Source organism: Eulemur rufifrons, chromosome 7 (genome assembly GCF_041146395.1).
Source record: "Eulemur rufifrons isolate Redbay chromosome 7, OSU_ERuf_1, whole genome shotgun sequence".
NCBI lineage: Eukaryota > Metazoa > Chordata > Mammalia > Primates > Lemuridae > Eulemur > Eulemur rufifrons.
Window position 1 is genome coordinate 147,400,201 of NC_090989.1, and position 15,234 is coordinate 147,415,434.

Genomic DNA, 15,234 nt, shown 5'->3' on the forward strand with positions numbered 1-15,234 from the left:
GTCTGTATATCCAAAATCTTAACCATTTACCTATAGCCTACCATCTTAATCTTTTGCCTATGTTATTGCAAAGAGCTTCTAACTGGTCTCTTGCTTACACTTTTTCTCAAATGCATTCTCAACACAGTAGCCAGGGTAATTCTTTCTAAAGCAATAGATTGTCTAACTTTTCTGTTGGGGCTTACCATCTCATTCTGTAAAAGCACAAACTCATACGTGCTCGGACCACATCCCAGTAGGTGATGAACCTACTGCTTTTCTCCACTCATTCCTCTTCAACCTTTTTGTCTTTCCTTGAACTGATCAAGCATTTATGGCTGATGTCAGATATCACTTACACATTGAGGTCTTCCCTGTTCACCCACTTTTTTTACTTTGTGATAATATCTTCATTTATTTAGTTTGTGGTACTTAATCATATTCTGGAGTAACATTTGTTTACTTTTTTGTTTTTTCCCCCATTGAGGGTCCTTGTCCTGTTTTTGTATCCCTGGTACCCAGAATAGCATCTGGCACTTATAGGTGCTCAATAATGGTTTGTTGAATGATTATTCTAGAATTGTCCAACCTTTGTTTCCCTCCACCTAATACCTCATTTATTTTTCTGCTCCCTTTCAGAGTCTGAAACAGATAGCCTAGGTACATGGCCTCCACTTTTCATTCCCATTCCAGTTTGTGTTCTGTCTACATTATTCCAGTGAATGTGCTCTTGATGAGTTCATTGCTGGTGTTGACCAATCAAATGGATGCTTTTTAGCTTTAGTCTTGCTGGATCACTCTGCATTTGGCACATTTCTTACATCCTCCTGGAATGGCACTGTCCAGTAGTCCACACTTTCTGTGATGGTAAAAATATTCTATATCTGTGCTGTCCAGTATGGTAGGCATCATCTACATGTGGCTATTGAACACTTGAAATGTGACTGAATAACTAAATTTTTAACACTAAATTAAATTTAAATGTAAATAGCCACATGTGTCTAGTGACTATTGTTTTGGACAGTGCAGTTTTAGAAACACATTTCTTTTTTCTTACATGGCAATAGACTTAGTATGACAACCTAATTGGTCAAGCCAGATACCTAGGAGACATCTTTAATTCCTCTCATCTACTTTAAGTTCTCTCATATCTGCTATATTCAGTTCATCAACAGAGCCTGTTTTTTTCTGCCTCCAAAGTATTTTTCTAATCTAGCTACTTCTTGTCCCTAGTGTTACTACCCTAGCATAAGCCACCACCATCTATCCCCTGAACTATTGCTATAGCTGCTTTATTGGTTTCCCTTCTTTCTCTCTTGTTCTCTTCCAGTTTTTTAAATTATAGCCATCTCCAGCTTTTAAAAACTTAAATGGGATCTTGTTATTCACCTGCTTATAACCCTTCATGACTTTCAGTGGCACTGAGAACCCTACATGACCTGGCTATTTTCAATCTCATCTCATTACATTTAACTCCTCTGCTATATAATCAAACCACACTGATCTCAACGGTGGTTTTTTTTTTTTTTTTTTTTCCTCGAGACAGAGTCTCACTTTGTTGCCGGGGCTAGAGTGCTGTGGCACTGTGGCGTCAGCCTAGCTCACAGCAACCTCAAACTCCTGGGCTCAGGTGATCCTCCTGCCTCAGCCTCCCGAGTAGCTGAGACTATAGGCATGCGCCACCATGCCCAGCTAATTTTTTCTGTATATTTTGAGTAGTCCAGCTAATGTCTCTTTTTTAGTAGAGACGGGGTCTCGCTCTTGCTCAGGGTGGTCTCGAACTCCCCAGCTCAAATGATCCACCTGCTTCGGCCTCCCAGAGTGCTAGGATTACAGGCATGAGCCACCGCGCCCAGCCTCAACGATTTGTTTTTGAAAGATGATCGTGTTCTTTCATGACTTTGGGTTTTTGTGCATGTTTTTTCCTATTTCTGGAATGTTGGCTGCTCTGCTTCTTGCATGCTAGCCCTTTTGCATCCTTCAAGTCTCAGCTTTAAGGTTACTCTCAAGAAATCTCTGGCCACTCTGAGTGGGACCTTCCATTTGTGCTTATGTCATTCCACTCCCTTCTCCCACTTGTTACTTAGTTATACTCTTACCCACTCTTTGCCATTGTTTATTCAGTTGTTGTCTGTCTCCCTCTCAAGAATGCTAGGACCATGTCTGTTTAAATCAATCCTGTATACCCCACATCTATTACAGATTCTGGCATGTAGCTTATGCATAAATATTTGTTGAATAAATGAATGAAAGCTATACATTGTATTTATACTATTGGTATTGCTATCTCCTGAAACTATTGTGTAAATAAAAGAGTCATGGGAAAGCTTTCTTGTGGGAAAAAAAATGCCTTTTGATTAACATCACAATCTGATAAATTGAGAAAAAATATACCAATGGAGCATTCTTACATAGCTCCAGGTTATGACTCATTTATTGGTTATTTTTGGACTCAGTAGAACAAAGATGAGAGTATTCCTTGAAGTTTTTGTATTGAAATAACAAAAGCAGTCACATTTTGGAAATAAAGCTTCCTAGTTCACTCTACTTTCTGGTACATTCTTTTCTTTCTAAATATGAGAGCCTCATAATTATGAGATTTATTTCTAGGGTAAGGCCGTCAAAGGCAGCAAATGTCTTTCTGTTTGGGAGAATAACATAAATTTGACATGTTTGGTCAGGACAGAAAGTTGCTAAAGGTTAAGAATTTGTGGTATTTTCATGAATAGATGCTTCTCAAGGAGCTGATGCCAGGCCTACTCTGTTGAGTTAGTTTTTTTGTGTTTTAACTATGGTTACTTCTTAGTGACCATAGTTAAATGGTCATATGGTTTGTCTACAGCTATACCCTTTAGCTGTACAGCATCAGCAACCTGTAACACTTAAATAAAAAGCACAATGCCTGGATCCTACGCCAGCCCCTGTGATGTAGACAGCTTAGTCATTGGTATCTTTAGATATTCCAGGTTAGTTTGAATTGATTAACAGTCTTGGTTAAAAACCATTGGAAAGATGTGGTTACTAGTTTAAGGGGACTCCCCTTCAAGCAAACTTGTAGGTCTTTATGTTAAAAAAAAAAAAAAAAAAAAGATATTTTAAAAGTCATGCATATATTGAGGCTGAATTCTGGTTTAGCACATACTGGTTGGTCTCAGTGGCCTGAGATGTTTTTCCCAAATAAATTGTCTTGTGTGGCTCTCATTTATCATTTGGTCCAGTTTCTTGTTTTTCACACAACCTATTGTTGAAGATGCTTATGGAAGAAAACTTTGTGACCTCTCAGTAACCTGTTGGCCCACTTTAAAAACCCTTTCTGTTACAGGTCTTCACATTTAGGCTTAATATGCTTAATTAAAACATGAATTTACTTGCCTTTGTTCTCAGTGAAAGTATATAATAAACAAATGGGGATTTGGCAAACTACTGCCGGCCATCTGTTTTTGTATAGCGTGTGAACTAAGAATGGTTTGTATGTTTTAAAATGGCTTAAAAAAAAGAAATATGATATTTTGTGACACGTGAAAATTATATGAAATTCAAATTTCAGTTTCTGTGAATGAAATTTTATTGGGGCACAGCCATGCTCATTATGAGGCATGTTATCTGTGGCCGTGTTCACACTATAATAGCAGAGTTGAGTAGTTGTGGCAAAGAGCTTATGACCTGTAACACCTAAAATATTTACTTTCTGCTACTTTACAGAAAAAGTTTTCTGTTCTGGATGATATACATTCATCATAAATGAATCCTTCACGGTTCTGAAGGCATTTAAGAAATCTCTTGTAAACACTCATTTTGCACATGTGGTAGTAAAATTCAGCAGAAATCAAGTAGGTGGAAGGGGGCGGAGGAATGGGTAAATTCACACCTAATGGGTACAGTGCACCCTGTATGGGTGATGAACACACTTAGAACTCAGACTATACGAAAGCAATTCATATAACCAAAACGTTTGTGTCTCCATAATATTCTGAAATTTAAAAAAATTAAAAAAGAAACCTCTTGGGTTATAAATAATTGTTATTGGCCATCTAAGCCCCTCTATTACAGTTTGTATGTTCTACTTTCTACTTTTTGAGCATTTTATTTTTTTATCGACACATTTGGACCACAAAATATTTAAGAGTTTTGTATATGCTGATCACTTTGGAAACAGTGACAAACTAAAGGTACAGTCTCAGCTCTCACAGTTCATTCACTGAGCTTTTAAAATTTTCTTTTTTTAAAGGTCAGTGTGCTAGTATAGCGGAAAAGGGGAACTCTTGCAATAAGTAAAGAATGAGGGGTGGGAAATATCATAAGATTGAAAGGGCATGTACTGAGCTACAAACAGACCTGGATTTGAATTTTACCTGAACAATTTATTAGCTATACTCTTGTATTAACTACTGTTAGTCAGTTTTCTCATCTGATAATTTGGGGAATGATACCTACTTTATGAGGTTGCTAAGAAGAGTCAATGAAATAACATTGGGCTCAGAACTGAAGTTGTTAGCAATTTATGTTACCTTGTTAACTATGTCAAGGACAAAATTAGGTGTTTAAGCTGATATCGCAAGGCACTATCTTGAAGTTAATGCTGTCAAAGACACCATAAATGACTTAGAAACCTGGCATTACTTTGTAATGCAGTTGATTCTTAGAATACTGCCACTTTAATAGAATAAGAATTAGGAATGAATGAAAATGTTAAATTACTAAAAATAGGAAATTTATTGATATAAGTAAATGACATTTGCCTAAATGTAAAAAATAATTTGTGTTGTTTCCTTGCTTTAGAAAACATTGGTTATTTTTCCAAAGAATATGTCACTTTTGTTTTTAGCAGTCTGTGACTTGAGGCAAAATGATTGGCTGAGTAGTTGCCACATTTCTTTTGCAGAAAGTCCATTTTAAAAGCCACTCAGCTTTTTATACCTGGACAAATATTATTTCTAATAATATATTATTTCTGTACATTTGGTTCTGCAAACGTATGCAAAGAATTATGTAAAAAGCTGTGCAAATTATTTGAATACTTGGTATGTATTGAGCATTTTTTCTGTGTTTAGACCTTTTTCATTTTTTTTAACAATGGCATAGTAATCCACCACCTCCTCTCACCTGCAGGACTACAGCAACCCTGTAACTGCTATGTCCCTGCTTTGCCTTTGCCCTTTATGGCCTTTTCCCCTCCCATATAGCTGTTAGAGTGAATTTTAAAAAGCCTGTATCACGGATTATGTTGCTTAAGGGGCTTCCCAGTACCCATTGGATTGTATTTTACATCCTCATTGATCAATATCTTTATCACATTAAGCTCATTCCTTCCTTTGCACTTGTGCTCTGCCTGTAGTGCTCTGCCCCATCTTTACCTGGCTAGCTACTCTTTCTCTGCTCAGATGTCACTTCCTCAGAGAGGCCTTCCCTGACCACCCACTAGAATAGCACTCCTCCTCCACCAGTCACACTCTCACTTTATTTTCTTCATAGCAGTTCTCACTCTAAATTGTCTTGTTTTTATTGCTTAATTCCCTGGTAGTGGAATATAAGCTTCATTAGATGTATGACCTTGACACTCTTATTCATTGTTATTGTAATGACAGTAACATAAAAGTTGCTTAAAATTTGTTCAGTGGATGAATATATATTCCATTTAATGGATAAATTATTTTTTATTCAATACCTTGTTGATGGGCATTTGGGTAATTTCCAGCTTTTACTCTGTGAATGCTTCACTATATAGACTTCTTGGCATGCTTCTGTGAATATTCCTGCAGAATACATTTCTGTTATAAAAATGGAATTTTTAAGTCAAAGTGTATTTATACTTAATATTTAATGGATAGTGTTAGCTTGCCCTCGAAAAGCTTGCGAGTTTAACCATATCCTTATCAGCAGTAGGTATTATCAATCTTAGCCAATCTGACAAGCAGAAAGTAAATGGATCTAAACATCTTTTATATATATTTATTGCTTGCTTTTTAATTTTTCCTTTGAAATACTAGTTCCTGTCCTTTCCCTGGAGTATAGTTATTTTTTTCTTATTGATTTGTCCTCAGTTTTGTATATTGTGGATATTAGCCTTTAATCATGTTTCACATGTTGCAGTATGTCATTTTTTGAATTACTTTTTATGTGGTGGGTTTTTGCCAGATTTTAAAAATTATACACACCCACAAATTATCATGTGTTTTCCTTTTTGTTTCAGAATTTCAACTCATGCTTACATTGATCGTGCATGGTTTTATTTTTACATATACTCATATTTTATCTCGTTTTAATTTTTTACAGATAAATACTTGGTGAATATAGGTTTAATTTTAATGTAGTAAAACAAGGATAAAAAATGCCTTTTAGGCCGGGCACGGTGGCTCACGCCTGTAATCCTAGCACTCTGGGAGGCCGAGGTGGGAGGATTGCTTGAGCTCAGGAGTTCAAGATCAGTCTGAGCAAAAGTGAGACCCCCATCTCTACAAAAAAAATAGAAAAATTAGCCTGGCTTGGTGTCGTGTGCCTGTAGTCTCAGCTACTCCAGAGGCTGAGGCAGGAGGATCACTTGAGCCCAGGAGTTGGAGGTTGCAGTGAGCTATGATGATGCCCGTGCACTCTAGCTGGAGTGACAGAGCAAGACTCTGTCTCCAAAAAGTAAAAAATGCCTTTTAGAATGACAAGCCCATTTTCCCCAATACCATTAATCAAGTAATCCACTTTCTCCCACTAATTGAAATATTACCTTCTTCAGTTAGGAAACTGCCGTGTTATATCTGGGTATTTTTCTGATTACTATAGTCTCTTCTGTTCCTAATAACACAATAATGGCTGTGCTGTTGGTTTATAATGTTATCTTTGTATCTGATAGAACTGGTCCCTTCTCAGAGTTATTTCTGAATTTTTATTACCCTTACACTTCCATTCCAAATGAACTTGAGAATAATTTTTCAGTCCTGATGAAATCTACTAGAATTTTGTTGGGGGTACATTGAATTTTTAAACTAAGTTAGAGACACCTTTATACAATACAGACTTTTTAGTCAAAAACAAGACTTATCTCTTCATTTACTCTTATGTACTTTTTATTGTTATTATGAATGAAATCTTTTTGTGATTATATTTTTCTGTCTTTGCGTATGGAAAGTAGTTTTTGTATATAATTGTAATGGCCACTTCTATTAAAAATTTAGTTAAACTAAGAGTTGTTTTCTGTTCAGCTTTATGAGACCATAAAATGGGTATAAAAGTGTCTCAAGAATGTTAACTGGTGTCCTAAAGTTTAAAAGTATTTAGGCAAGCATTTTGTGAAGTTGAGAGAAGTAGGATTTTCAGTTCCAAGATTTAGCAGAAACAGATTGTCCCACACAGCTACAATCCTTAGCTTTTTTTTGTTACTGCTACCTTTTCAAGGAAATGGAAATATTTTATCCTCATATTTGAGACTTGAGTATGGTTTAGCTGATTTAAGAAAAGTGTACGTAACATACTAATGTCTCTTTCGGGTAACTCCATTTTAATTGTTTTAAAAGGTTAAAGGTACAAAGGTATTCTTATTTTGAAAATAACGTTTGGGCTTTGTTTGATCTGAAATGCTGATACATGCCTACTTTCTTATTTTCATTCAGCTATTTTTTGCTATACAAATTATAGAGAATAATGTAACAAACACCCAAGTATTCACCACCCAGATTAACAGATGCAGTTTTGCTGTGTTTGTTTGACTTTAACAAACAAAAACAAAAGCCTGCTAAACAATCGAAGCCAATCTTTAATAACCTTTCTCATCCTATTCCCTTTGCTGGCACCTCCCCCTCGCCCCCAGCCCATGCCTCATTATTAAGAAGCTATTATGTATGTATTCTTTGTATACTTTTATTAGTAGTGCATAAACCATATGCATCATTGTTTTGTTTTTTAAACTTATTTGATATAAAATTATTTTTGGAAATTATAAAAGTGTGCCCATTTAGATAAAGCCTGTTTAGTATGTGCTTTGAGATAGGTGTGTTTTAAAATATCAGTCTCTGGTTGCTTATATTATTATAATGCAAGCTGCAGAAAAACAGTATTTGCTTTTTGTAATAATTTGTTCTTGGAGATAGAGTGAAATTGTTTTAAAACATTCTCTTTTTTTTCTGAAGGACCAGTACTATTTTATGGTTGTAGTAAATGACCAACGATTCTGTATGAAGTTACTCATTGGTGAGACTAACAATAAATCAGAAATGCAAAAGATACTACCATAATCTAATTATTTTAAATAGTAAAATTATATTCTAAGACACATACAATTGGCCTAAATTTGCTATATCAACGATTATCCAAGGGGCTTCTTGTGTATATTGTGTACATGTACCACATCAAAAATCTAGCAAGCCCAAAGGCTGTATGTAAAAAAAAAAAAAAAAAAAATTTTTAAGCATTTAAACTACTCAGAATTTAGAAAAACTTGTAGGATGGGGTGGGTGGTGGTATATACATTAGATGGATGGACATATCTATCAAAAGTTGTCTGAGGTAACAGTTGATACTAACAAGTCTTTGGTAACCTGGCCACTTGTATAATGCCTTCTGTGAAAATTATATCAATTAATGCTTTGTCTGTATTTTGGAGCTATGTATCAAGGGACTTAAAAAATTTCTTACCCTTTAACGCTGTAATACTACTCCTAGAATTTCTGGCAGTGCAAGAAATTAAGAGAATTCTTTATATGCAAGGGTGTTTATTTCAGCATTGTAGATTGTAGGAATAGCAGACAAATCGGGAAGGATAAACTAAATATCCAAAATGGATATGCTTAAATTATAGTATAGACATACGATACAATCCAGATGATATTTTAAAATGGACTTCACAAGGAATTGATTTTTATATTTTTATTTTAAAAAATATATAGCAGGAAGTTTAATATATCAAATATACCTAAATATTATCATTAACTATAGACTTACAGACACAACAAAGAAGTAGTGTTTTATACTAAGCACATATTATTTTATGGCTGAAGTAGGAAGACAATAAGTTATGAAGAAAGGAAGAGATCGTTTGGTAAACATCCTAATTTTTCCTAGTCACAAAGACATTTCACATTTCTAGTAGCCATTTTTACACCTACATTTTTAAAGACAATACCAAAAGCATACATTTTAGTGTTGGGATCAGCAAGGGTCATTTGATATTTTTGGCTTATTGGCCATTCCAGGAAGACATGACTCTTCCCAGAAAGAAACACATACACAAATACACCACAGAGAACTGAAGAAAGCTGTGAAGGAAGAAAGCAGAAAGGAAGATAGTGTGCCTAGTGACTTAAAATGTTTGTGTTGAATGAAAAGTGCTAAAACATTTTGGAAGATTGAGGAAACTGTATAAATTTTTTAAATGGCAAAGTAACTACCAGTGACAGTTAATGAAAATGCACATACATGTATTTTTAGATTTACAGATTAAATTTTACTAGGAACTTTTTTTTAATCCCCAAAAGTATATCAAAAGTTTATAAAGCTCCTAAAATAGAGTAGCATTTTCTTATTTTAAAACAAAGAATAAGTAATTGGCTTTGGTTCTTTTAGTACAGATTATTGGAAAAGTGAATTGTTAGTGTGAACTGCCAGTATAAAACTATTGTTTTATAATGTATCTATTTTTATGTAGCAGAGTTACTCCCAAATACTCAAACTTTTGAAAACTAAGGTAATTATTAAGATAATTTTGTCCTGCTAGGAACTGGAAAAATAACTTTAATGTGAAATCTGTATTAGTGTATCAAGAATTTTCACATTGACTTTGATAGAGATTTGTGGGGTTTACATCATAAATAATAGCAAGATGAATTTTGAGGTAGTCTTTATAAAATATATAATTAGAGTATATGTTTAAGTAGCAAAAAGAAGAAAAATGAAGGATGCACATGCCCCCCACCTCATTAGACTGGATGGAAATACATATGTTGGCCATCTTCCAGCATCCTCTTTCTTTGTCAAAACATCACTTGGTGGTGATAAAGCTGTCAGGACACGAAGCATTCTGATGGAGTCTGTGGTCAATGATCACATGCATTGGAACATTTAGTACAGTGCTTACACAAACCTAGGTGGTATAGCCTACTGCACACCTAGGCTATATGGTATAGCCCATTGCTACTAGGCTACAGACCTCTACAGCATATTACTGTAGGCAGTTGTAACACAATGGTAAATGTGTATCTAAACATAGAAAAAGTACAGTAAAAATACATTATAATCTTATGGGACCACTGTAGTATATGCATCCATCATTGACTGAAACGTCATTATGTGACACATAACCGTATTTTATAATTTTAAGTATCCTTCCCCTCATTTTGACTGGTACTTAGTGGATTTTCTCCATTTTTATTTTTCATAATTCTTTCTGAAATGCTTATTAGTTGGAGTGTTAATCTCCTAGATTGACTCTCATTTCTTTTCTTTTGTATTTTGCGTCTTTGTCTTTTTTTAATGCTCTAGGAGATTTTTTTTCAACTTCAGTTTCTGTTGAACTTTTTGTATTTTTCATTCTTTATGGGGTACTAAATTGAAATGCTCTGTTTGTCTCCCTACCCTACCCCCATTTTTAAGTTCTGTCTATGTTGTGATGGAGTGAAGTTTTTCTGTTGATTTTTCTTGAACTTTGTCCTTTGATGTTGACCCTTTTACTTAAGTGATTGGTAAGCTTTGGTTGATTGCAAGCACTAGGATTGGGCTGTTAGTGATTGGCAGGATGTGGTGGTGGAGGGGAGCCAGCCTTCAGAAGGTGCTGGCCAAAGGAGGAATGAGGAAGTTTTTCCTTTGGGGCAAGATTCTGTCCTAGTTCTCTCTGGGCAGTCTATTTGATTTCTTTAGCGAATAATGCTCAGATTTTTGATATGCTTGAATCTGTTTGTAGAGCAGTATTATAGGAGTGAGTGGGTCTTTGGCTTTGCCTATGTAGATCTCCCTTTTCACCCTTAGTTTTCACTTCTCTACGTGTTGATTGACATTTGCCCTCCCGCATCTCAAAAGGTTGCAGTGAGAAGCAAGAAGAGTTTTTATGTATGTTGCATACATTTTAAAGTGCTAAAAAAAAAATAGTATTGAGAAGTCCCAACATACAAATGGATATTGTACTTTGGAACATGAGCTTGCTTTTTTTCTATAAAATCATTATAAATCATGGTCAAGTTACCAGGTCAGCTTACATAAACAGATTTTACACAGTAACATGAGTAAAATATTTTGTCTTTGCATGGAGAAGAAAACAATACAGTAAAAAGTTTTTTCCTGAAAGCTGGATGTATTGAAGCCCTTCTTAAACTGCCATACATCCTGTAAACGTGACAAGTTGGTTCTGAGCCTGTTGGCATTGACCAAAGGGAGAAGCTCAGTGTAGAACATATTTTAAGTCTCCTTTTGGAGGATATACTGAGGGCTGGTGAGGGGAACCCACTTTTCAGAAGAGTGGGAAAGTAGTTAAATAGCTAGTGACAGAGATAGTCAAAAGATAGAAGCTAAAATGTAGCATCATGGGCAGAGGACCTGGGTGCCTTCTATTAATAGCACAGTATTTTCCAAAGTGTTCTCCGCAGATCACTTGCCTGCATCCTAGACTGTTCATTAAGAATGGAAATTTGTATGTTTCACTCCAGTCCTATTGAATCAAAACATTAAGCACATAATCCTGCTTAGTAAATTATCTTAAAATAAAAGATTTTTGTGGAGTAGAATCATCTTTATTATTTTCTGTCCTTCATTTTGCCTTGTACATAAATTGTCAATTATTTCTACTGTGGACACTGAAAGAACTATCCACAACTCTTGTCAGCTTTACATGTCAGTTTCTTGGTGATTGTAAAAATTTAGTGTTAGAAGAACAATTCTAGGAATAATCAACCCATGCTTCGTTTACATAGAGAAAATAGGATGTTAGCACGTAGTTTCCTTCTACATTAAACATTTGTATTTTTTTGTGCATTAACTGAAAACATAGTTCACACTTAAATATCTTATTCCATATCTTTGCACATCCAATGTTAATTTGTAAACGTTCATTACGTTAATTTGTAGTACAAGATGAACTTGTTTGGGGAAGACATTGTAATAAAGGAAATTTTATTAGAACTATCTGGAGGCTGTGAGCCTTTAAATTATTCTCATTTGCAAATAGTTCCCTTTGTGATTTGGTGTTTTTCCTGAATATTGCACACTAAAGACAACATACAGACATAAATTAAATACTAAGATTTTTTTATATACATGAAATGATTAAATTTTTTATATTAATCAAAATAGTATCCCAGTTGGTAATATTTGTATTTATCATAAGTCATTGCTATTTGTGTTGCAGACTTTTCATTTGAAAAGTAATTTTATTTCTTAGTAAAAAAAACACCCTAAAATCCACTGTTCTGATCCAGTCACCAAAATCTGCTTTATAATAAAGTTTTAGATGGCACTGTATTAGAAAAGAAAACATCTGACTTGTTTAATGAAAATTTGGTGTTTTTAAAATCCCATTGGACCTCTACTGTTTAGGGGATCTATGAATTTTTCAGTGAGACGTTAAAAAAAGAGAGGCCTTTAGGAATTTAAAGAGGAGTTGATTTTTGAATAGTTTTTTCACCTCTCCCAGGCTTTCATTATTAGAACCTTTTTGCTTTTTCTGTATCTGTAATTTATAGTTCTACTAAAAGGAGGTATGTGTTAAGGAGTAGTTTTCACTTAGAAGTTCAACAATGGTAGAGCTGTGCTTAAGGTATCTGGAGGAGAACATGAGGTCTGTTTAATTGTATCATTTGGTAAAAGAGGATTTGGTTTTCTTTGTGGGCAAAATACATGACATTTAGCAAGCATCCCAGTGACTTATGAGTATTAAAATCAAGCTAAGTTTAAATTCTAATAACTTTTGATTAACTTTTTAGGGTATCTGAAGTACACCGTACAAGTGTTTTGAAAATCCTGCGTGGACAATGGCTACTCAAGGTTTGTGTTATAAATCTCTAGTTACTGAATTGGGACTCTGCTTGATTGCCATTAACCTAGTCTGGCTCAGATACCCCTGCTTTCCTCTCTCCCTGCTTACTTGTCAGGCTACCTTTCGCTCCATTTTATGCTTACTACTTCTAATGGCTTGGTGAAATAGTAAACAAGCCACCAGCAGGAATCTAGTCTGGATGACTGCTTTTGGAGCCCGGATGCAGTACCATTCTTCCACTGATTCAGTGAGTAACTGTTAGGTGGTCCCCTAAAGACATAGATATTTCATCACTAGCTAATCTTGACCATCATTCTGCTTTTCTTGGTTGTCTTTCAGATTTGACTTTATTTCTGAGGATACTTCAATGGGTCCTATTGCAGTTGTTTTTTTTTTTTAATTAAGGTAATATTTCCAATGTACTAACACTAATACTGTTTCATTTTCACAGCTGATTTGATGGAGTTGGACATGGCCATGGAGCCAGACAGAAAAGCAGCTGTTAGTCACTGGCAGCAACAGTCTTACCTGGACTCTGGAATTCATTCTGGTGCCACTACCACAGCTCCTTCTCTGAGTGGTAAAGGCAATCCTGAGGAAGAGGATGTGGATACCTCCCAAGTCCTGTATGAGTGGGAACAGGGATTTTCTCAGTCCTTCACTCAAGAACAAGTAGCTGGTAAGAGTATTATTGCCCTACTGAAAGTCAGAATGCAGTTTTGGGAATTAAATAGTTACTCTTTTAAAAAGTTAGTATGTAATACCTTAAATAAAATGTTGTGGTGAAGAAAAGGGCATGATTACAATATAACCTTTACCATTTAGGATAACAGATCCTTGAATAAATGCTGAACTGTGGATAGTGAGTGTTAAGTTTACCTTTTCCAGATATTGATGGACAGTATGCGATGACTCGAGCTCAGAGGGTACGAGCTGCTATGTTCCCTGAGACATTAGATGAGGGTATGCAGATCCCATCTACGCAGTTTGATGCCGCTCATCCCACTAATGTCCAGCGTTTGGCTGAACCATCACAGATGCTGAAACATGCAGTTGTAAACTTAATTAATTATCAAGATGATGCAGAACTTGCCACACGTGCAATCCCTGAACTGACAAAACTGCTAAATGACGAGGACCAGGTAAACAATGACATGGCGAGCTTTTCAATCTGCTTTGAAGGAAACTCGCAAGGAGTAGTTTCAGAGTATTTACCTAATATCAGTATTTGGAAGCTAATGATGTCTCCTAATTTGTATATTATAGGTGGTGGTTAATAAGGCTGCAGTTATGGTCCATCAGCTTTCTAAAAAAGAAGCTTCCAGACACGCCATCATGCGTTCTCCTCAGATGGTGTCTGCTATTGTACGTACTATGCAGAATACAAATGATGTGGAAACAGCTCGTTGCACTGCTGGGACCTTGCATAACCTTTCCCATCATCGTGAGGGCTTGTTGGCCATCTTTAAGTCTGGAGGCATTCCTGCCCTGGTGAAGATGCTTGGGTAAGAAAACATTGTCAGAATGCTTGAAGCTGAGAAATAGAAGAATATAATCACAACTTTTCTGATGAGGGTTTTTTCTTCTTCCCAGTTCACCAGTGGATTCTGTGTTGTTTTATGCCATTACAACTCTCCACAACCTTTTATTACATCAGGAAGGAGCTAAGATGGCAGTGCGTTTAGCTGGTGGGCTGCAGAAAATGGTTGCCTTGCTCAACAAAACAAATGTTAAATTCTTGGCTATTACAACAGACTGCCTTCAGATTTTAGCTTATGGCAATCAGGAAAGCAAGGTAAAAGAATTGTTCTTAATAAGGTTTTCATGGAGCATTGGAGACCTCCAATGTCATGTCATTCCATGCACTCTTACCGATTCATAGTATGCCTCACCCCTTTGTATGTATCCAGAAAAGTTGGACATCTCTATTCCTTTAAATATTTGAATGTTTGTAAAACACTATGCTAAGCACTAGTGATATAGAAGGCAAGATTCTGTTCCTATTTTCATTCTTAGGTGGGAGGTAGACATCAAAATAATCAAATTAATATTTAAACCACATGTTAGGAAGAAGAAGAGGGTCTATGAGAGCACGTAACAAGTGAAATAGACCCTGTTTTGAGGGTTCAAGAAGACATCTTGGAGGAAGTGATGGTTGAGTTCAGCTTTCAAGGTTGAGAAGGGATTGACTAAGTAAAGGTTATGTAAGAAAATGGCATCTTTGAAAAGTTTTAGAGAGGGAGAAACATGGTGAGTTTGGGGAATTTAAGAAATTAAAAGAGTGAGGAGGAGGAAAGGTTGAGATGAAGCTA

The 15,234-nt window shown here is 35.6% G+C and overlaps 1 protein-coding gene across 4 annotated transcripts in view; it reads left to right on the top strand.

Moving 5' to 3' along the window:
* The window catches only part of CTNNB1 (catenin beta 1), a 37,502-nt gene that overhangs the window by 10,989 nt on the left and 11,279 nt on the right, over window positions 1–15,234 (top strand). For 3 of the 4 annotated variants that reach the window (XM_069475558.1, XM_069475559.1, XM_069475560.1), the window contains exons 2-6: window positions 12,870–12,930; window positions 13,374–13,601; window positions 13,811–14,064; window positions 14,189–14,427; window positions 14,516–14,717. In XM_069475558.1, coding sequence (XP_069331659.1) covers window positions 12,918–12,930; window positions 13,374–13,601; window positions 13,811–14,064; window positions 14,189–14,427; window positions 14,516–14,717 — 936 coding nt within the window. In that variant the 5' untranslated portion in view covers window positions 12,870–12,917. Of the gene's footprint in view, window positions 1–12,869; window positions 12,931–13,037; window positions 13,170–13,373; window positions 13,602–13,810; window positions 14,065–14,188; window positions 14,428–14,515; window positions 14,718–15,234 lie in introns of all 4 variants that reach the window. The other variant, XM_069475561.1, reaches the window with a different exon arrangement.